At 45.9% G+C, this 21,538-nt stretch overlaps 1 protein-coding gene across 5 annotated transcripts in view; it reads right to left on the bottom strand.

Annotated features, from left to right (window-relative positions):
• Positions 1-21,538, bottom strand: part of EXOC6B (exocyst complex component 6B) — a 461,000-nt gene that overhangs the window by 372,575 nt on the left and 66,887 nt on the right. For all 5 annotated transcript variants that reach the window (XM_075931045.2, XM_075931047.2, XM_075931048.2 and 2 more), the window contains exon 2: positions 6,280-6,445. In XM_075931045.2, coding sequence (XP_075787160.1) covers positions 6,280-6,445 — 166 coding nt within the window. The remainder of the gene's footprint in view (positions 1-6,279; positions 6,446-21,538) is intronic.

Raw genomic sequence — 21,538 nt, forward strand, 5'->3', positions numbered from 1 at the left:
CAAAAGACATACTGTGCATTTTGACTTCAGGAAAGACCCCAACAGCAGCCCAGATGATATGAAGGTGGCCAAACAAGAGTTTCATGCCATCGGTGGAACACAGCAAGGAGTAACACAGCTATATGCCACCTTGAAAACCTGTGCCCCCATAGCACAATATTGTACAACTGTTGCTCATGTCATGTAGTACCTCACTAATTGAATTCAATTCTATACAAGTAAAGGAGGCACAATCTAGCCCTGCAACTCAAGTGCATTTTTTCTGAACGTGAATGGCTTCTTCAACACTGACTAGCAGCCACTGAACTCATTTTTTTTGTTGGGTAGTTTGAGGCTACCTCTAGACTGCAGGGCTAAATTGGAAAAAGATATGCAATCGCCATCTTCACCTACGGACCCCAGCTTGCCTGGATCCAGCTCCTGTGGCTTAGGGCTCCCCTCCCTCCAACACTGAGGAGACTGCTGGCACTCCAGCACCCCCATTATCCCACCAGGCAGCTGGAGTACACAACAACTACTTGCCTGGGAGTCAACAGCCCCTGACTCAAAAAAGGCTCCCCACCCCTAATCAATATAAACCCTGACAGGTGTCTGTCTGTCCATCACTGGAAATATTTGAGAGCAGGTTGGAGATTCCACAACGTCCCTAAGCAATTTATTCCAGTGTTTAACCACCCTGACAGGTAGGGAGTTTTTCCCTAACGTCCAACCTAAACCTCCTTTGCTGCAGTTTAAACCCATTGCTTCTTCTCCTATCACCAGAAGCCAAGGAGAACAATTTTTCTCCCTCCTTCTTGTAACGCCCTTGTAGGTACTTGAAAAGTGCTATCATGTCCCCTCTCATTCTTCGCTTTTTTAAACTAAACCAACCCAATTTTCAGTCTTCCCTCATAGCTCATGTTCTAGAGACCTTCAATCATTCTTCTTGTTCTTTTCTGGACCTTCTCCAATTTCTACACATCTTTCTTGAAATGTGGTGTCCAGAACTGGACAATACTCCAACTGAGGCCTAATCAGCGCTAAGTATATTAACTAGCGGTTAATTGACTAGTCGATGGAATTTCCATCCACTACTCAATAGGCACTTCCGCATTCTTCCTTTGAAATGTACAAGAGGCCCAGCAGGACGACTGCGGAATGCCGCGTGCAGCCCGAGGCCAGAGGGAAGTCCTGTTGACTTTGGGCTGCATGCAGGTGCCAGCTTTGAAATGCACAAGAGTCCCCAGCAGGGGCTCTTGTGCATTTCAAAGTGGCAGCATAGCATGGAGCCCGGGGTCAGCGGGGGACTCAGATTTCCCCGCTGACCCCCATGCTCCATGCTACACTGCCACTTTGAAATGCCGTGCTGGAGCCGAGATCAGCTGTGCAGCGCTGCAACTTTGAACGCCACCTTGGCTTTCAAAGGGGCAGGGCCTCACAGCTGATCCTGGGATCAGCTGTGTAGCACGTGGAGCCCAGGATCAGCTGGGGACTCCCCCACTGATCCTGGACTCCAGCACAGCATTTCCGCAGAACCTGGGATCAGCTGGGGACTCCCCAGCTGACTGCAGGTTCCGCATGGCATTTCCCCAGAACCTGGGGTCAATTCCAGGTTCCATGGAAATGCCACATTAGTGCCTAGGATCAGCCTGCGAGTCCCCAGCTGACCCCGTGCTCAACGCCACCTCACCATTCCAAAGTGGCAATGCCACACAGCTGATCCTGGGCTCAGCTGTGCAGTGCTGCTGCTTTGAAGTATCCCCGTTTCCTGCCACTGATAGAGGCGGGAGGGGGGGGCGGAGAATGACTAGTCTTTAACATCCCTAATCAGCACAGAGCAGAGCAGAAGGATTACTTCTAACGGATAAGCAAAGGACACCTGAACAGATATGGCTGTGCAAACCTCCCCATCCTGCACCAACGTGACCAGGAATACTAAAATTCTATAGGTGGGGGAGGATCATTCAGTCCCCATAAGCCATTCAGTCCTTTACGTCTCTTACAAGGACACCGGCAGGAGAAAGTCACAAGGTTGAGGGGAGGATCTTTGATATAAAAAGAGAACCATTGCAGAGTGGCCGCTGATTGGCCATCAGGTGGCAGTGACTTTTCGCCACTTCCAAACTCGAGTCCGATTTACACTACTGATCTAGCAGTGAAAGGTTTTAACCAATCACCCCAATAGCAGTTGCCTGAGCTGTCCAGCCCTTACAGCTGCCAGAATTTTTAAACTGTATGCGATTGATACCATAAACTTATCGCATTGCAGACCAAGAATCGCCTCATGACTTATTTTGCAACTTCACCAAAACAACTGCCTAGCGGTGCTTCCTGCTCACCACCCGTCCCACCTCCTGCGTTAGGGTCAGTTCTGCTGGCTGACTGCCCTCCACAAAACCTGCTTGTTTCCTTTATGACGTCCTGAGATATTTGATGTAGGAACATGGGATCGCCACAAGATTACTTGACTGTCTTATGCCCTGAAAATCTAAGAATTCACGCAGGCGACTTCAAAACTGCCCTATTGTGTAGGTGACGACAAAACTGCCCCAAAAATGATGGCAAGTCTATACAAGTCTTCTATTAAAATTACACATCAATCCCAGCTAACGCAAAAAAGAACAGGAATACTTTCTACTCTTGCACATTTTCAGTGTTTATAGTCACAAACAGACAAAAAAATATAGATGGTTCCACAGACATGGAGTTTTCAGACAGATCTGGAGAGGTTATAATCTAAAACAGACATGCGCTGCAAGGGGTAACAAACAGCAGGCGGGGACATGGTAGTGAGAGATCATGAGAGGGACTTAGTTCATTCTTCTGTCTGTGGAACATGTGGTATCAAGCATTTGTTTCAATTAATTGTAATGAAGGGACAATAGGATGAAGAGCAGAAGAGTAACAAAAGGGCAACTGAAAGGAGTTCTGAGCAGGAAGATGAAGGAGACACTGTGCCGTGCACAGGGCTAAGGACATTAGGGTTCAATAATTTACAAGCCAAATAAGCAAAAGTTTACTTTAAAAAGCTAGGAGATTAAATGTGAAGAACATGAATCAGTGCAATCGTAAGGTTGCACCGTTATCCGACAGAGGAAGCAGAAGTTTCAATGCTGTTGTGATTAGAAATTTGTTCAGGTAAAAGTGATGGATCTGTTGCTGTGAATATTCAGTTACATCTAACCTGAAGAAAACACTCACCAACAGCCACACACCACACCCCAGCAACCTTTCCCTTCAATAAGCCTGCTGCCAACTCTGTCTACATAGCTATACAAGCGACACCATCACATCAGCCACGCCATCAGAGGCTCATCCAGCTGCACATCTACCAACACTATCTATGGCATCATGTGCCAGCTATGCCCCTCTGCCATCTTTATCGGCCAAACTGGACAGTCTTTGAACCAAAGGATAGATGGGCAAATCAGACATCAGAAAGGTAACACAAAAACTAACATCTCTGGACATTTAGTAACAGATTTAAAAACAGCCATCCTTCTATAAAAGTTTCAAACCCAGACTACGAAGAGAAGCAGCAGAGCTGCAATTCATTTGCAAATTTAGCAAACAAATTAGTACTGAATAAGGACTTGGAATGGTTCACTCACTATGAAGGCAAATTTCCCTCTCTTGGTATTCACACTTTCCCCATCAACTACTGGGAAGGAGCCATATCCACCCTGACTGAACTGGCCTCATTAACACTGGCCCTACACTTGGTAACTCTCTTCTTTAGATACGCTTGTGCGTGAGGGTGGGGGTGTATTTATCTCCCTACCTCTGATTTTGACTCCATGCATCTGACAGTGCATTTTACCCACGAAAGCTTAAACCCAAATAAATCTGTTCTCTAAGATGCCACAGGACTCCTCGTTTTTACAGTTGCACAAAAGGATACTTTTCTGGAAAAAGAGAATTTGCTACTGCTGTTAGCACAGCAGAGCCGATAAACTACAGTAGGGAGACCACAACCGAACCAGTGTCAGAAGGGGAGGGAGGGCAGAGCAGCATTGGACACAGAATTCCTCTTCACTTTGTAACGAGTTCATGCCATGCTTCACCCCAGCAGTGTTGGCACCTCAGTAGCATGCCAGGGGATGCGATTGAGCCCTGTTCTTTATGAAAGGTAATACTGTAAATACAAGATTACACAGGACTCCAGAACCTTCAACACAAGCATGGATAAACGATAAATGCTGCAAGGCAATACTGATGTAGATTTAATGCCTCTGCTATGGAACTGTGAGAGACAAACTACTGAGGAATAAAAACAAATACTGTAGAGAATGAATAGTTGGGACAAAATGAATGCTCTCCAGGGAAACATTCACAATGAGGAACTGGCTCCTCTTCAAACAGATTCCTGAATATTCTTACCTTAGATGATTTTATGAATCAGATGGTCTATGGAAACTGAGGGATCCCCAAGGGTATAGGAATGGACCTCAGTGTGCCACCAAGAAAGAAGTAAGTTGTAGACAGAGAAACCACAAGTCTTTCAAAGAATGGGGTATTCTTCACTAGAAAAAATGGTACAAGAAAAAATCCCTGCCTACACCACACTGTAGGATGGTACCCTGTGTGTGTAAAACCTGAAGCCCTGCAAAGATGTGCCTTACACATGCACTGCAATAAAGAAACGTACTGTTAGTTGTAAAACCTCAGTGTATTGGAAGCTGAAACTTTTCTTTACTCTCGAAAAAATTTGGGGGGGAAATTTAGTGTACAGGTTGAACCTTTCTAATCTGGCACGCTTGGGATCTGACTGGTGCCAAACCAGAAAATTTGCCAAACCACATGAGGTCAATAGGGTCTAACCGCATTACCAACATGTCTACTGCTTATTAGGCTCTTAGAAGACATTTAAGGGTAATTTTGAGCTAAACAGCAGCACAGAACACAGAGCCAGGACTGGTGGCTATAAACAAACTTTATGGGACCACAGGAAACAGCCACACCTATGGTAAGTGGACATCTAGCTAACTAAAATCATGCCGGACCACGGATGTGGCCAGATCAGAGAATTCCAGATTAAAGGTTCAACTTGTATTCTTTCCTACCACATCATCTGCACTTACACATCCATACAACTACTCAAAGGTCCCACACCAGGTTGCCCCAGCCTTTCAGTTGAGAAAGGCTAGTTGTGTCGTACTCTGGAGGCAATCAAGGTGTCTTTGGGGAGTGATGTCACTAAAGAGCCAGCAATTCACACTTCTTGGATGTGGCTCCTAGGAGCAGAGCGTGCGTATAGCACAGGCACCTTCCCCAATTCCTGAAACTCAGAAAAAGTGTTTTGTTCAGATACTGTGTTTTTAAAAAGTGTGCACTTCCCTCCATTGTAGGATACAGTGTCAGAGATTGTTCTGAGGTCACCTGTTACTCCACTGGCACGGCCACCTAGATCAGCCTCTGCCATCATTTGGATTCTCCATTTCCCCTCAGAGCTCATGCCTAGGTGGCTTGCTGATCTGTACTTATAGCTGATTTCATTCAGGGAACTGGCATATGCGATCCCAGCAAAGGCACGCTTGCGGATATAAAGTGTGCCTACACTAGAAGGGTTTGCTGGTTTAACTGTAGTGATCTGAAGAACCAACAAAGCTTTTCTAGAATAGATGAAATTTCTCAGTCCTCTGTGTTTCCACTAGCGAATTTCAACCCACAGCCAACTGGCATAGCTCAAATTAGAGCAATTTTGCAGGGTGCATCTATACTGTAATGAGGGGGCAGGGAATGACTGCAGATCATGAAGGCATAACCAACCTAGCTTTGATCTAGCTAGGATATCAATAGAAACGAAGCCACAGCAGCACCCAGTGTGCAATCCTCCCAGGGGCTGAGTTATAAACACAAGACCGCACAGAAGTTAATGCTATTGTGGACTTACACTATTGGTATCAAAGCTAGCTCACATATGCCTACATGTGCTGCAATCCCACTCCCAATTGCACTGCAGACATGCCTAGAGGGACCATACTCCAATGTAAACGAATTAGCAGCTGATCAGCTGTAAGGCGAGCTACTGCAAGCCCAGCTGCATTACTGGCTTGAACTGCTGCCCATCCCTCCTGATGGACTAGCTAGGTCAAGCTTAAATCGACCCTTAATTCAAGCTGCACGTGTGCGCACGCACCTGTGGGGGAGTCAGGTTAGAAGCTAAACTCAAGCTACACCTCAAGCTTTACCAATGTGGCAAAGAAAATCCTTAAGTCCGTAATGACAAAAATCTCACTCCTCCACAGTATTACCCTTTGATGACTGCATGATTAGGTCTCTTCGACATTTCTCTTTTACCTTAAGCTTCTGGGCTTCTCCCCTCACTTTCAGGAGCTCCGTGATAGAATCTACAAAGCCCTGGTAATGGAAGTTGCACATTTTCTCAATCTCTCGGTCATGGTTTCGAATTCGGGCTTCCAGTTTTTCCATGAAACGACCATGCTCTTCACCGTCATAGACAGACCTAAAGAAGAGAGTTTCCAAGGAGGTTAGAATTGTGTTGCCAGCTTTATATAATGACTTTGAATACATTCACAAAAAGCGAGTCAAACAATAACCAAAGACCACTGGACCAAGTCGGGAGGTGAAGTGGAGTTTTACTTCTGTTTTAACTCATGTTTTCTTCTTTTCCATTCAACAAACATTTGCTTTCATTCCTCTCTCTCCCCTAGGCCACAATGTGTCTATTCAGAGCACAGGTAACTGGATACAGAACCTTACCCCTCTATTTAGGTCAGCAGTTCAAGTCCAGGTAGGCCAGGAGAAACCAAAGCTTGCTCCTATTTGACAGGATATTGGTGGTCTTTATTAAATGGCTGAGCGCCTCAGATCAACTCCCAGGATGTCAAGTCACATCAGAAAAGCAATCTCTGCTGACACACACTGACCCCTTGTTAGCAAAGTAGAGCTCTGAAAATACAGGGATAGCCACTTTATATCCATGAATATCCACATCCAGATATAAGTGTGGATATCCATGGCTCATTTTGGCAGATACAGATGCGGTTACAGACAAATTTTGTAACTGTGCTGGGTTCTAGGAATAAGTGGAGCATGGGACTGAAATTCCCACACCTCCCGAGGGGTTTTCCATTATCAGAGATAATAAACACATGGGCAGGAAGACATGGGAAGGAGGAGCTTGAATTCATCCTCCAAAGGAGTCAATCCAACAAACCACCATATGCACTAAATTCACATACAAGGAAGTCATTCCAAAGGAATTATTGGGTTCCCATATTTATTCTAACAGAGCACTCCCATGAAAAACATCTGATTACTCCTTGCACTGAAAACTTAATCTGACACCTATATCAAACAAAATCAGGAAACTGTTCTTTCTGCTCCATACATCAGAGAAAGATGCAGTAATAGCACCATCACGGACAATTCTGTGAGGCAGACTAGATTACAACTCATCTATATTATCTCTGCATGGCTAACAACCTTGGTTGTGGCAGCAAAATAAGCAGATGTTACGCCAGAAAGACAAAAGAGTGATACAAAGTAGGAAAGGTATTTTTTCTAATTGTAAGCACATTAATTTCTTAGCATGAATGGAAAGGTATTAAATACAGGATTACAATAAATAGGACATTCTGAAGACTGTTACAATTTTAACATGTCTAACTCTGAAGCCAACCTTCTTGACCGACTCTGATTCTCCTGCAAACCTTATAGTGTGTTAAAAAGTGATGCTATGTACTTCAATGTTAAATTGCGTTTAAACAGCCACCGACTACTCAATTAGTTGAGAAGGCGGCAAACTGCAGAGCCACACCAGGGTTAGCTCCTGACCCCAGGAGCTAACCCCGCTGCTGCTCTGCCTTTTAAATGTATAAGAGCCTGGTGGCTCTTAATACATTTTAAAAAATTAGAGGTGCAGCCAGAAGGACCGAATGCGAGCCGGGAATCAGCTGCACTTCTGCTTTATAAACGTATTCCTAACTCGTGTGCCGTGTCCCCCCCGCCCCCAGCTGCGCCTCTGCTTTTTAAATGTATTAAGTGCCTGGTGGCTCTCAATACATTTAAGAAACAGAGGCGCCGTGTCTGGAACCAGGCACTAGCCCGGAATCAGATGATTCCCAGCTCATGCCTGGTGTCCCCCAATATGCCTCTGCCTCCCCTGTCCCCTACCCCGGAGATAGGGCTAGGGGGAAACCAGCTTTTAAGTCAGCTTCCCCCAGCACTGACTTCACCCCCTCCCCCTCCCACTTGCTGACTCTGTCTGATAGAGGCAGCAATGAGGGGGGAAGCTACTAAGTCGAGTATCTACTCGACTATTTGGTAAGCATATGCTCATTGGGTAGTCAACTAGTTGCTTACATCCCTAATGTAATTTCAGTGATGGACTACCTTAATTCATTACTGCTGTCCCGTGATTTGCAAGGTTGGGGATGAAAAGGTAACATATCACAAATACAAAAAACCCCACACCACTCAACAGATATATCAAGTAACTTTTTAGTGTGTGTGGGGGGGGGGGGGGGGGAAGAGTCAGCTAGGTGTCGTCTAATGGATATTTTAAGTAATTCTGTGGGAGAAAAGCACCTAAGTGATTTAGGAACACACATCTCTGGCTTTTGGTAGAATCTGTTGTGCCTTGTGCTCCCAAATCATTTGAAAATTTCACCTTCTGAACTCTAGAGAGCATCCATCATTGTCTACAGCAGTGGTTCCCAACCTGTGATCTGCGGGTCCATGGAAAGTTAAAGGAAAAAGAAGAGAAGTAAAGATCAGGCCAACAGAGAGACTGGCACTTTCCACGAGATGATTCTTGCCCTGGGCTCACCGTTTGTGACCACCCGCACGCACGCTGCCTCCCGCCCTCGGGATGGGATCTTGATACCCCGGGAGGCACCATCCATCCTCCCGCCGCCAGCTGTGCTGCCGTTTACACTTCAGCCCTCTCCTCCCTCCCGGTCCCGCAGTGGGTCCAATCCTTTTTTTTTTTTGGTCACCTCCAGGGCTGTGTGTCCGGTCAAGGGCTCCGTGCCAGGGCAGGAGCTGCCTTTGGCCACGAGAGCCCCCTCGCCGTATCCGCAGGGGACCGAGGGGGCGGGAGCTGAGTAAGCAGCGTGGGCCAAGAGATGTGCTGGCTGTTGCTTCCTGCTGCTTCCTTTGGGGGTGGGAGGGTCCCTAAAATTGACAGATTGAAAAAGAGTCTGCATGCTCAAAAAGGTTGGGAACTACTGGCCTACAGTAAAAAAAAAAATCAAAATGGGATTAAGCACTTAAGGATAATTATTCAACATTTTCCCTTATGTGGTATATTCTAATTCTTACAACTGAGTTACGCACTTTCAAATCTCCCAGTCTCAGAAGAGCTGCAAGAGAGTTGCAACCCTGTATACTTAGGGTCTTTACTTATTCTACACTGATTGCAAAAGAAAGCTTTTAAATAAATCCAATTCTACGCACATTTCATGGCAATTGATAAGCAGAGTAAAAGAAGCACGCAATTCTTTGAAGTTCACAACACAGCTGCCTTCTGTGATATCCAGTTTCCACCTTTGGAAAAAAGTATCTGAAGAGACAGTGGCTTGACATGCACAAAAGCTAGGATGTTACCACCATACCGATGATGGTAGTTTTTATTGCGCTGTAATCAGGTAGAGTTTGACCAATGACTATTTAGAAGTTAGAGAGAGACTGCCACCTAGTGGTGGTCTGTTTATTCGCAATGTTCCTTAGCATCCTAAATCAACACTGCACATCTGTGCTAATTACCTGTATCTTAGCTACAATCCAAAAAGATACATGTATACTAGCATACGTATTATTCAGCTATAACACTCCTTGGAGGACTTTACTATCCATTTTCTTTTACATTGAAACACCAATTGAAAAAGCTCCAAGCTGACATAATGTAGTTCCACCAAGGGAAAAATACTGTTTTGCATTTATAGAACACCTATTATCCAAGAGTCTCGGTAGGATTTATGAACACTAAGCAAGTCTCACATCTCCCTCTTTTACAGATGGCAAAACCAATACAGACATCCAGTTATGTATTCAAGGCCAAAGAATGTGTCAATGACAGGCAGCAACAAATCCTAGGAGCCTTAGATATCAATCAGCTTCAACTTCACACAGCTAAAGCCAAATCCTCTGTGTTCCCTTCCAAACTCTTTCATCCCTATCCACACCACCGCCATCCTCCCTGTCACTACGGCCCATAAGACAGGCATCTTCGTCAATGCCACTTTGATCGCCAAGCCCCAAACATGCAGGCCACGTCCAAACCTTGCAGTTTCTTTCTCCGCAGCGCCTCCAAGCTCCCTGCACATTGACACTGCCCACATTTGGGGTTTGTAGACCACAATCCTGGTCCTGCAATGAACCCTATGTAGGCAAACTACCGCGCCTAAGGAGTGACCCACAGACTAACAGGACTCTGTATGGGTGAAGGGGCCCATCTGGGCTCCCTGCGGGATCAGGGCTCAAAATCTTATATAGGATGCTAAAATTTAAGGCTTCTTGAATAAAGGGAAAAGCTCCTTTTTCCAGCCTTTAAAACAATTAAGGCCACATTATTTCTTTCTGCCAACACAGCTACCCCATTTTAAACTGGAGTCACTAACCTATGGTTGTCATATCATCTTGGGTATCAGCACCCCCTTCAAGGTATTAAGAACAAAAAGAACCATTATGATAATCTAGCCTGATCTCTTGCTTACGCAGTCACAGAACTTCACCCAGTAATTAATGCCTCAAGGCCATATCTTCTGCTTGGGCTAGAGCATAGCTTTTAGATTTAGACACACACCATCTTGACTTCCTATCCTCTCAACTCACTGTTCTCATTTGCTTAGTGACTGCCCAATCTGACTCAATGCCAGTTCCACCACTCAGCTGTTCTTCTCAATTAAATGCTGCCATTTACTCATTCCTGCCACTTAAATTTACTGCTAAGTATCAGGGGCAAGACAGGTGAGACACTTGTAGAAGAGCTTCATAGAACTCAATCTCGTCTTTCACCAACAGAAATTGGTCCAATAAAAGATACTGATTTACCCATCCTGTAGGTCTAATATCCTGACACCAATACAGCTTCAACAGTGTTAATTAGTAGGTATTTTGGCCACAATACACTCTGCTGTTGGATCACCTCTCTCCCCATACTGGCTCAGCTCTCCCCCTTTACTATTCACATTCCTCCTGCAGACTCTGACCTATACTTATTTGCCTGCTTATACCTATCGGCATCCATCTCCCAACGTACAACCATTTTCTCCATTTATTCCTCTCGGCCTCACTTCTAACCTTCCATGGGACTCTATTCCATTTTCCTCCAGGCTGAAATGCTGGAAAGCCCTTTGAAATCTTCCAGCAGGAGTTCTGTATAAGTGCTCTTTTTATGTCTGCCCATTGGATGGTTTTGTTTACTGAGCACATAAATATTTAAAAAAAAAAGTGTAACAACCTTTTTAACCTTTAAAAAAAAAAATCCAGACTCAGCCCCAGCTTGGACTGTGTCACAAAGCCCAGGTTCATTAAAACAAACTTTGGCTTTGCAGGAGTCAAGTGGAAAAAGCTTTCCAGGATGGTTCAAGAAGGCAAATGATGTACGAGAGTTTGCCTGGCAGCCTTGTTTTTAACGAAGTTTATCCCATGCAGTGGGACAGCCAAACTTCACTCATGCGAGGCCCATGCTGACTAACATCTGTGCCCTTAGGGTTCCTTTCAGGTGGTCTGAATTAGAGCACTATGAAGCAACCTTCATCTTTGACATGGTGGTGAGGGTCACTGAGACAGGCCTAGACTGACAACTTCAGCCTGGGCCAAGAACTTCTTAGCTCAAAAGGGAGTAGTTCATACTGGCCCTGTTGTCTCTATGCCACATCGTCATACTATAACCGTGGCGGCTAAAGCCTGCACATGGTCCTTGGGAGGCATCTTGGCCACTCCTTCCCAGACATCTTAGTAGCTCATTAAAATGCATTTAGGCGCAAGTTGGGAAGGAGCAGGGGAGAGAACTTCTGGCTACCACACCAAAGTTGTGCTACAACCTTTGCGTAAGACTGAGCTAGTCACTGATGGAAAGGGCATGGAAAGGCTGGGCATAAAACAGGAACGCGAGGCTTTGAGAGCTCATTCATTAATATTTGCAGAGGTCCTTGAGATCCCCAGCTGGAAAGTGCTAAGGAAGTTCAAAGAATTCCTAGGCAAGCACACCAGAATACTAATGCAAAACTACTACAAGAAACACTTTCCAAGCCAGGATTCAGCCTGCATGGGAACTTTCATAGGTTTGTGCTGCACCTTGAAAACAGGGGGTCCAATGAAAGTGGTTAACAGCACTTTCTCCAGTTTCAAATAATGGTAGACTAGGAGCCTGACCTTGCAATCTTTGCTCTGGATGGGAATGTTGTCTGCTTTATGACTGCAGGATTGGATCTCAATCTAAATCATTTAAGCTGAAAGTACAGGAGGAGGAGGAGGAGGAGGAACGGGGAGGGAAGCAGGAAATATCTCCTAAGGAATCTCTGGGGATAAAATGAAAAAAATCTGGAACAGTGCAAGGACATTCTAGGGACAATGAACAGAAGTGTCTTGCTTTTTGTTTTCAATTAATATATGGAAATAATTCTTGAGTCTGTTCCGGACTTAAATTATTTTTTTTCCCCCTTCATCTTCTGTAGTGGTTTTTAGGCCTTGGAAATGTTTTCTTCCCATTCGGCTAGATAAAAGCATTAGCATTGTGTTTATTAAGAAAGTTAAAAATAAGATGAAAAAATTAATTAATGCATAATATAAAAACATGCAGATTAATGCAACATGCCCTTGGAAGGGGTCAAACAAAGTTTGATAGGCTCAGATCTATTTAGTATATTGTGAAATAGCAACTCATTGAGTTTCTCTGTTCATAGTCTCTCAATCTGTAAAAAGGCTGTGTAGGAGAGGGACACCAGAAGATCAGACTTTTTTGAACCACCAATTTTCTTACTTATGTTACTAATATCTGACATTTTTCAACTGAAAATCTCAAGTATGAATTTCCTTTTCACTTCGTATGCAACTTTTATTTGTTCATTAGTTAATTGTGCTGGGATGAAACATCAGTCAATCCATTTTCAGGCTTTTCTGCACAAGACCGTCCCAACATTTGGGTTACAAATACTGCCAGGAAACATTAAAGCCATGCCAATCTCTCATTTTTGTAATTTAAAATAATTTTTAGTCACAAAAAATGTTGTATCAACAGTGTAGAAAGTGTTTCCGTCATTTGTAAAAACGCAAAACCTGAACTTTCGATCTACAACAGAGTCCCTTTAACAACTGCGGATGTTAGCAAACTATTAGGGGAAGTGATATTATCCCGTTGTCAGATTCTGCAGTAGCAATCAGATCCTGAAAAGAAATCCCCTACTTTTTGCAGGTCTCTAACGTGGCTAGTAGCAGTTAAATACGGTTTGATCCTGTCCTTACCAAGCAAGGCTTAACTGTTTTAAGGTCAAGAAGCTATCCCACTGTAACCTCAAGTCCCCATAATCAATTTGCTTATATAGCTATCGTGGTGATCTAACCAACAGAACATCAGATGCTAATGAATATAACACGTATCGTGCAACATCGATTTCCTGCCTTCACCACAGCCGAATATGCAGTGGCTGCTAACTTTGTCATAGATGGCTCCTGTATGGCTTCACTGGAGCAGGAAATTTAGGGAAATGGGAAGTAGATTCAAACCCTTTAACATGCCAAGGGTGTCATTTAAGAAACAGGACACATGCCAACCAAAGCAAGAAAATGCAAAAAATTCAGGCAAGCTGCCACTTCTTCCAAGCTAGGCTGGGTGTTCACGCGCACAAGTAGGTATTGTAACATCACACCAGGATCTGGAACACCTCAAACACCAAGGCATAGCAGTACAAACGAGGGTGATGCGAGCCTGGGGACAAGGGGAAGATTGCAAGGAATGCAACAGTATGTGGTGTGAATAGTGGGGTTTTTTTTTTAATTTAGAAAAACAAACAACAGTATTAATGTGCTCTGGACCTTAATTAAAACTTCTGCAGCACTCTTCATCTGAGAATCTCAAAGCACATGACAACCATGAATTACATCTCAACACGCTGTTAAGTAAGGAATACATATAGGTCACTTCCCCAGCACTGAAGTGGGGCCACTTCTAGAGTAAATAGAACAGCTGCTTAATAAAAATCACTATATAAGCTCAGGACAGGAAATTAAGAAACTGTACGGAAAAATTTAGGGAGCCTGATTATCCAAGTAAGGATTTGGTCAAGAAGCTAGTTAACACCCCGACTCTGACAGAAGTGCCATGGGCTTGCTAATAACCATAGAGAGACAGGATCTCGATATTTACTTGACTCCTTCAGACCTATCTCCACTGAGATTTTTTTCTAAAATTCCTTCCCATTACTCTTTCTGGGTCACACTCCAGCAGTGGGTGCTGGCAGCAACTTAGGGGTTGGCTACACACATTCTGGAATAACCTGATGTGTGAAAAACATTTATTCCAGAATAAGAGTCCTTCTCTTCTCCCCTCCCCTCTCCCGCAAGTGAGCTTGACAGATTTTGGAAACAGGTTCTGAAGTAAGTATCCACACGAAGTTGTTCTGAAACCGCGAGGCCACTTGAAGTTCAGACCCTGAGTTATTCCAAACTCTCTCATGTTGACCAGTCCTTGACCATCCTGCTGTGGTTCCCTATTCCACAGAGAGCCTAAGATACTAGCGGCCACTTCCTCGGTCTGGACTAGTGCCTTTGCCGTTAAAGTTATGTAAGAAGGCTAGTGTGTCTCTGAACCACACTGCAAAGTCGGATGTATGCTTCCGTGGGTAAAGACTATTTTGTCAGATGCACAGCATGGAAATCACAGACGTAGGGAGATGTATTAGCATGTCAAAAGAAGGGAGTTACTTATCAAGTGTAGGACCAGTGTTAACAAGGTCAATTCAGTCCAGGCAGAAGTGGCTCAATACTGACAGGCGATGGGGAGGTGTGAAGAGAAGGAAAATTGCCTTTGACGTGGATACCATTCTACAGGTTGAACCTCTCTTGTGCAGCACCCTCGGGACCTGACCAGCCCCGGATGAGGGAATGTGTCAAATGAGAGGTCCACTGAAACCAGCACGTCAGCCTGCTGCACCTCCTGGCTGCCAGCTCCTTCGGTACTGCTGGGCTGTCTGCAGGCCAGTCCGGGTTTCACTGCTGGGCAGCCAGGCAGCTCCAGCCCCACTGCCGCAGCCCCAACCCACTGCCGGGTGGCATGTGGTCCCAGCCACACTGATTCTGCAGGGCTGCCACAGTCGACTTCCCCCCTCAGGCTGCTGCGGCCACAGCCCCAGCCCCACTGCCAGGCAGCAGGCAGTCCCAATCACGCTGTTGCAGTCCCGCCACCTCCCAGGCTGAAGTGGCCCAGCCAGGCTTCCCTTCTGGGCTGCTATGGTCCCAACCCCACTGCTGGGCGGCAGACAGCTCCAAACGCACTCCACCCAGGCTGCTGTGGCCCTGCTGCCAGCAGACTCCCAGGGCTGCACCAGGCGCTCTCATCCAGGAACATCTGTGGTCATGCCAGACCACAGATGTAGCTGGATGAGAGAATCCGAGATTTGGGAGATGCAATCTATAAATCATTACTCACTCCTAATTTGACCACGTGAAATCTGCAAATGAATTGCAACTCTGCTGTTTCTCTTTGTAGTCTGGTTTTGAAGCTTTTTTGTAAAAGGCTAGTACACTTAGGCCATGTCTCCTCTTGCTGTGCTGAAGATCATTCTTCTGGAATTCCATTTAGTGCAAGAGTGGGCAATGATTTTTTGTCAGGGCCACTTAAATTTTAAGGGAGGAGTGGGGCCTCAAAAGAAAGGGGGCGGGGCCAGGATGCTTTGGGCTTCCCCACCCACAGACCATGACTGGTTTGGGGGTGGGAGAGTCTCTTTGCCCCCCCCCCTTCCCACTAAGCGCCCATGCCCCCAGAGGTGGGATGAGACTTCCCATGCTCCCCCACCCCCCAAGCCAATCCAGGCCTGGGGGCAGGGGTGCATGCAAAGCCTCCTCCTGCTCTGCCAGGAGCGCATGGCACTTCAACACGCTATGTGCTCCTGGCAGGGCAGAAGAAACTTTGTGCACTTCCCCCGGCCCCCAGATCTTAATTGGCCTGGGGGTAGAGGAGTGGCAGGACCTCCGCTGGCTGGATCCGGCTCACGGAGGCCCTTCTGCCAACCCCGATTTAGTGTGACTAGTACAGACCTGCTAAATCAAACGCTGACAGCACTAGTACGCCTCACTTAGTGAGGAGTAAGGGGAGCCGTTGGCCTCCCGCTGTGAAGACTGCACCAAGCTCAGCTTAAATTTCAGCTGCATTATTTACATAGCGGGAGAGGTGTATCTTAATTCTCTAGTATAGACCTGGCTTTAGGGTTGAACAGATCACTGTTCATTATCAAGAACAGTTACAGGCCTCCTTAGCATGCAGCGGACACTTTATGTAATACTGCTATTAACTTTGTTGCCGTTGGTTCACTGTGCCAAGAATTCACTGAGGCCTTGTCTAAGAACAAACTACCATTAGGTTATCTAGTGGTGTGTTTTAAAACCAATGTACTTAAACCAGTGCAAGCCAACCTTTAGATGCTTATTTTGGTTTAGCCTAGTCTGATAAAAATAAGAAGTCAGGAGCCCATTTCTTCAGACAATTGATATCAGTCTCAAATCAGTCGCCACTCCTGTGTGCCACGACGGCAGATTCTACCGAGAAAATGCAAAGGCAACTCCTCACGGACATGCCACTTCTACATGTATCATACTGTGGCAAGACTTGTGGAATTACTTCACAGCGAAATGAATTAAGGACAAAGGAACACGCTGACAGAATGCCGGGAAATGTATGTGTCATGGTCATGAGGGATGGACAGCAGTCTGGGGCCTAAGGGGTTAACTGTACCTATCCAGGTAGCAGTCAGCCAATAGAGATTTCAAACTGGGACAAAGGAATTTTTGGTTTTCCCTTGTCTCAGAGGCAGTTGACCCTCCAGATATTGAGGGGGACAGACAATATGTCTCTCTCCACAAAGACTCTTCACCATCTGTAAGTACGGCAAAATCTAGATAAATCCGTTTTATGGTTCAGGAATGGGAATCTGACGTCTGTGCATTTAGAAATGGGTTTTCCTCTCTTTTGTAACTGTTTTGTTCCCATGGCAGAATTCCCCATGGGTTTATTAATTAGTGGCTCTTACCATCCAGCCAATCCAACTATGCTTGTAACAGCAGTATTGTTTTGATGAGAAAAGTTTTTTTATTAACCTGGTTAAGTTCAATTCTGTGTCCTGGGAAATCGGTCTGTGGGATCTGCATGCCTCTGACTAGGGCAGGGGTTCCCAACCTGGGGTACGTGTACCTCCAGGGGGTACGAGAAGCTTGTCAACGGGGTACGGGGAATATTTGGTAAACAACTAGATTATCCTAATTGAAATATTCCAAAAGTAGTACCGTATTTTCCGGCGTATAAGGCGACTGGGCGTATAAGACGACTCCCCAATTTTCTAGTTAAAACATAGGTTTTTCGCCTATACTCGCCGTATAAGACTACCCCCCCTTAAGAGGCCAACCGGCAGCGCCCCAGCTGCACTAGCTGTGCCCCCCGCCCCCCCAGCAGACCAGGGACACGGGGAGCAAAGCCGCAGCGGCAGCTCCCGGTGCCCCTGGTCTGCTGGGGACCGTCTCCAGCAGACCAGGGACACCGGGAGCAAAGCCGCAGCCGCGGCGGGGTCCCGCGCCTCCCCAGCTTTGCCAGAGCAAAGCCTCAGAGGCGCGGGACCCCGCCGCGGCTGTGGCTTTGCTCCCCGTGTCCCTGGTCTGCTGGAGACGGTCCCCAGCAGACCAGGGACACCGGGAGCAAAGCCTCTGAGGACGCCGGCAGCGGGACAGCCGTGGCGCGTCTGGGCTGTCCTGCTGCCGGAGCCCCTCCGCGGCTTTGCTCCGCAGTCCGTGTCCTCCAGGGCGAGAAAAGCCCCGTTCGTACCTGCAAGTTGGGGACTGCCTGTATGTTTATACCCGGCGTATAAGACGACCCCCGATTTTTGGGGGATGTTTTTTAGTATAAAAAGTTGTCTTATACGCCAGAAAATACGGTAGGGTTAGTGAAAAAAGTTGTGGATTCTAGAGTCTAGAATTTATTTCCTTTCATATTGAATAGGGGGTATGGGAAGGTTTACTAAAAGCCAAGAGGGTACGGGGACCGAAAAAGGTTGGGAGCTCCTGGACTAGGAGATAGCAGCCACAGACTGCAGTTTATATTTTATCTTGTCTTTTTCAAGCTCTTGGGGAAAAAGAGCTTGGGGTGCCCTGGGGTTGGTTTCAAGTGTCCACCTGTTTGTGGGTTCAAAAGTGCAGGGGACTGGACTTGATGGTGGCAACGGATTTTTATCCCCAAAATCTAGGGTTTGGGGATTTTGGGGAGGGGGGAGTTTTATGCCAAAACCTGGAAAGATAAGGTTGGGGTACTTGTGGGCCCCCTCTTCTGCGTTCATCGCGCCGAAGTGGGGAATCAGCCTTGACAGTATGTTTACACAGCAGGGGCTCAAGCCGGAAAAAGCGACACAACTTCAGCTATGTCAACTGTGTCACTTAAGTCGAAGTAGCTTAACTCTGCTTTTGGAGCGGTCTACACAGCAGGAAATTGAAGGAAGAATACTCTTCCTCCAACCCCTTCCTCCTCATACAGTGAGGGTTACAGGAGTCCAAGTTCTCCAGCTTGACAGTATTTCAGAATAAAGGCTTGTAGCGTAGACGCGTTTTGTTTTTTCGGAATAACGTGAGTTAATTCCACTGTGCAAACATACCCTTAGTGTGTTATTTCTAAAGACCTGCTACTCCATGGATATCTGCTTGTATCCGTGGATGTGGAAATCCCTGGATCATTTTTATGGATATAAATGTTGTATCCACACAGGGCTCTATTTGTTTCCTCATCAGTTTGTATTTAATCAGGCCTCCTTTCTGTCTTCCTCTATTTTTCTTCCATTTTTCACAAGGGTGCCCACCCATGCGCTAGCCACGATATAATCATAGAATCCCAGGACTCGAAGGGACCATGAGAGATGACTTAGTCCAGTCCCCTGCACTCATATTAGAAACATAACATACAAGAGGACTCTGGGTTCTACTTGGGAAGCTAAATGAGCTAAGTGCATATTTATTCTAGTACTTATAGGTGCTGGAAAATAATTCAAGCACCTTACTGAACTGTTTCATGGATTCGGCTTTGGAAATTTCTGAGAGTCTGCAGAATGCTTCATAAGCTCTTTTTGTTAATGGGCAGCTAGCTGTGTTTTCTGACTGAGCTACTGACAATTCTCTTATAAAATCCAGAATCAAGACTTTCAAAATGGGAAAACTGCCTTACGTCACATTTACATTGTTTTGGAAGTAAATTTGCTCTGCCTCTCTGTGGTACAAACAGAGATCATCCGTGGATCTAAGCCTAATGGTCACACCTCAACAGCCTGCGATGGTCTTCTCCTTTCCTGCCAGGCATAAATGTGAAAGCAAACTCCCAGGGGAGAAATTTTTCCTCTTCCTCTTTAGGGATATAAGCGACCAGTCAACTATCCGATAATCAAAAGCTCATCAGATTGTCAAGTAGTGATTTGACTACTCGCTTCCCCCCACCTTGCTGCCTCTATTGGAGGCAGCAAGTTGAGGGGGGAGCCGGCTTAAGTCGGTTCCCTCCAGCACCATCTCCAGGGGGCAGAAGCACAGTGGAGAAATGGCACAAGCCCAAGCCTAACCCTAACCCTGCATCTTAGAGGGAACAATGATGCTTGCCCTTCTCCTGCACAGGCTGTAGCCATGTGCTCTGGAGCCCCTTGTGCTTCGTGGCTGCCTGCTATTCCAACAGGCAGCTCCTGTTGACTGGTTTCTGGCCAGAAACCGGCCAATGGGATTTTGCTGGGGGGCAGAAGCCGCTCCTAAAGCTTTCCCTCTTCTCTTCCAGAGTCACACTGTAAAGAAAAACTGCCCTGCAGCTGCACTTCTGAGCTGCGTGAGAGCGGGGTGAGGCAAACAGGGAGCCTGCCTGGGGCTCCCCACAGTGACCGTGGGCCGAATCCGGTAGCTTTTTTTTTGTGGGGAGCAAATCAACCAAGATGGCAATCTCTTTCCACAGTTCTGACCGTTAGTGACACAAGCCTTGTATCCACGATGCAAACAGCTGCAAAGGCCTCCAAATGAATCCCAGCACCACAACTCAATTCTGGAATGCCGCACCATAGATGAAGATCATCTTCCCTCTAGCTACAGCTACCTCTCCTGCCAAAGTTGTGTGGAGATAAAGCCAGCAACAGCCTCGGGGAGGATGTACTCGTAGACTCAATGGTGCTGGCATGCATAAGAGTCAGGAGGGGGCCTGATTAGAAGTCTCTCCTGCTGCCTCCTCTCTCAAGGGCCAAAAAACCCTCCAAACTAGTCGAGTTCCTCAAGTGTCACACTAAGAGAATAAGACCTAGGAACGTAAACATGCACAGGTACTTTTTTTTTTTTTTTTTTTTTTTTTTTAAAGATAACTTCCTAAATGGTGTTAGCTACTTAGAGCCCAATTCTTTTTTCAATGAAGTCAACATCAACCTTCCCCCATTGGCTTCTGTGGTACCGGACCAAGCCCTCTGGTAATGGTTTTAAGCAGCCCTTTGAAGCACCACTCAATTACTTATTTACAAGAGCAATGCAAGTTAAAGAACATAACATAGGGATCACTCGGCCACATCTGAGGTGGAACACAGAAGCTGCTTTGTGCCAGCGAGTCCAAACAAGTCTTCAAGAAGAGGAAGTCAAGAATAATGACTCCACTTAAAATTACGTTCGAACCCTTTGGTTATAATCTTCCCATTAGGAGACAGGCCTTTTCTCATCTGCAACTAAGAGAGAGCTTAAAAAAAAAGTTAACATACGGCCTTGAAAAGCGCCAGGAAATGTAGGGAGCTACCCAAAGCTAGGCAGCCAACATAACTACAGCCAACAAGAATCCCCCCAACTGAGGCAAATATGAAGAGAACTGGCCATGAGAAAAGCTTTTAATTTCCCTCCTTTTTGAGAGCACAATGGAAACAATTCCCCAAGAACAAAAGCGATGCGTCAGTGGGCCCTACTGTCTCAAAGTCTTTCAAGTTGGAAGGACAGTTGATTTGCACCATGTGTAGGATAGGAATGCTAGCTAGAACCAAGTGAGATAAATTTCAGTCCCTCCAAGCTGGTTAATATTAAACTGAAATGAATCATCTTTACAATAATGGTAAACAAAGCCACCGGTTTACAGTGGAAGAGATTTAGCAATGTGCCCCAGTCACACTTCCTTTCCTGGGAGTTTCAATGCTCAGACCTCATGTTCTATAGTTGGAAAAAGCATTGAAATATGGGTCAGTCACATGCGTAAAATCCAGAGGACACAGCATTCAAGACGCCACAACGTCCTCAACTCACCCCTGCTTGGCCTACCATAGCGTTCCAGCACATTCAGTTCTTTCTTACAGATAAAGCAAAAGGGGAACATAGAATGGCTTGGACGCATAGCATATGTGCTACACCA

The sequence above is a fragment of the Pelodiscus sinensis genome, chromosome 4 (genome assembly GCF_052426305.1).
Source record: "Pelodiscus sinensis isolate ZL-2025 chromosome 4, ASM5242630v1, whole genome shotgun sequence".
In the NCBI taxonomy this organism is placed as follows: domain Eukaryota; kingdom Metazoa; phylum Chordata; order Testudines; family Trionychidae; genus Pelodiscus; species Pelodiscus sinensis.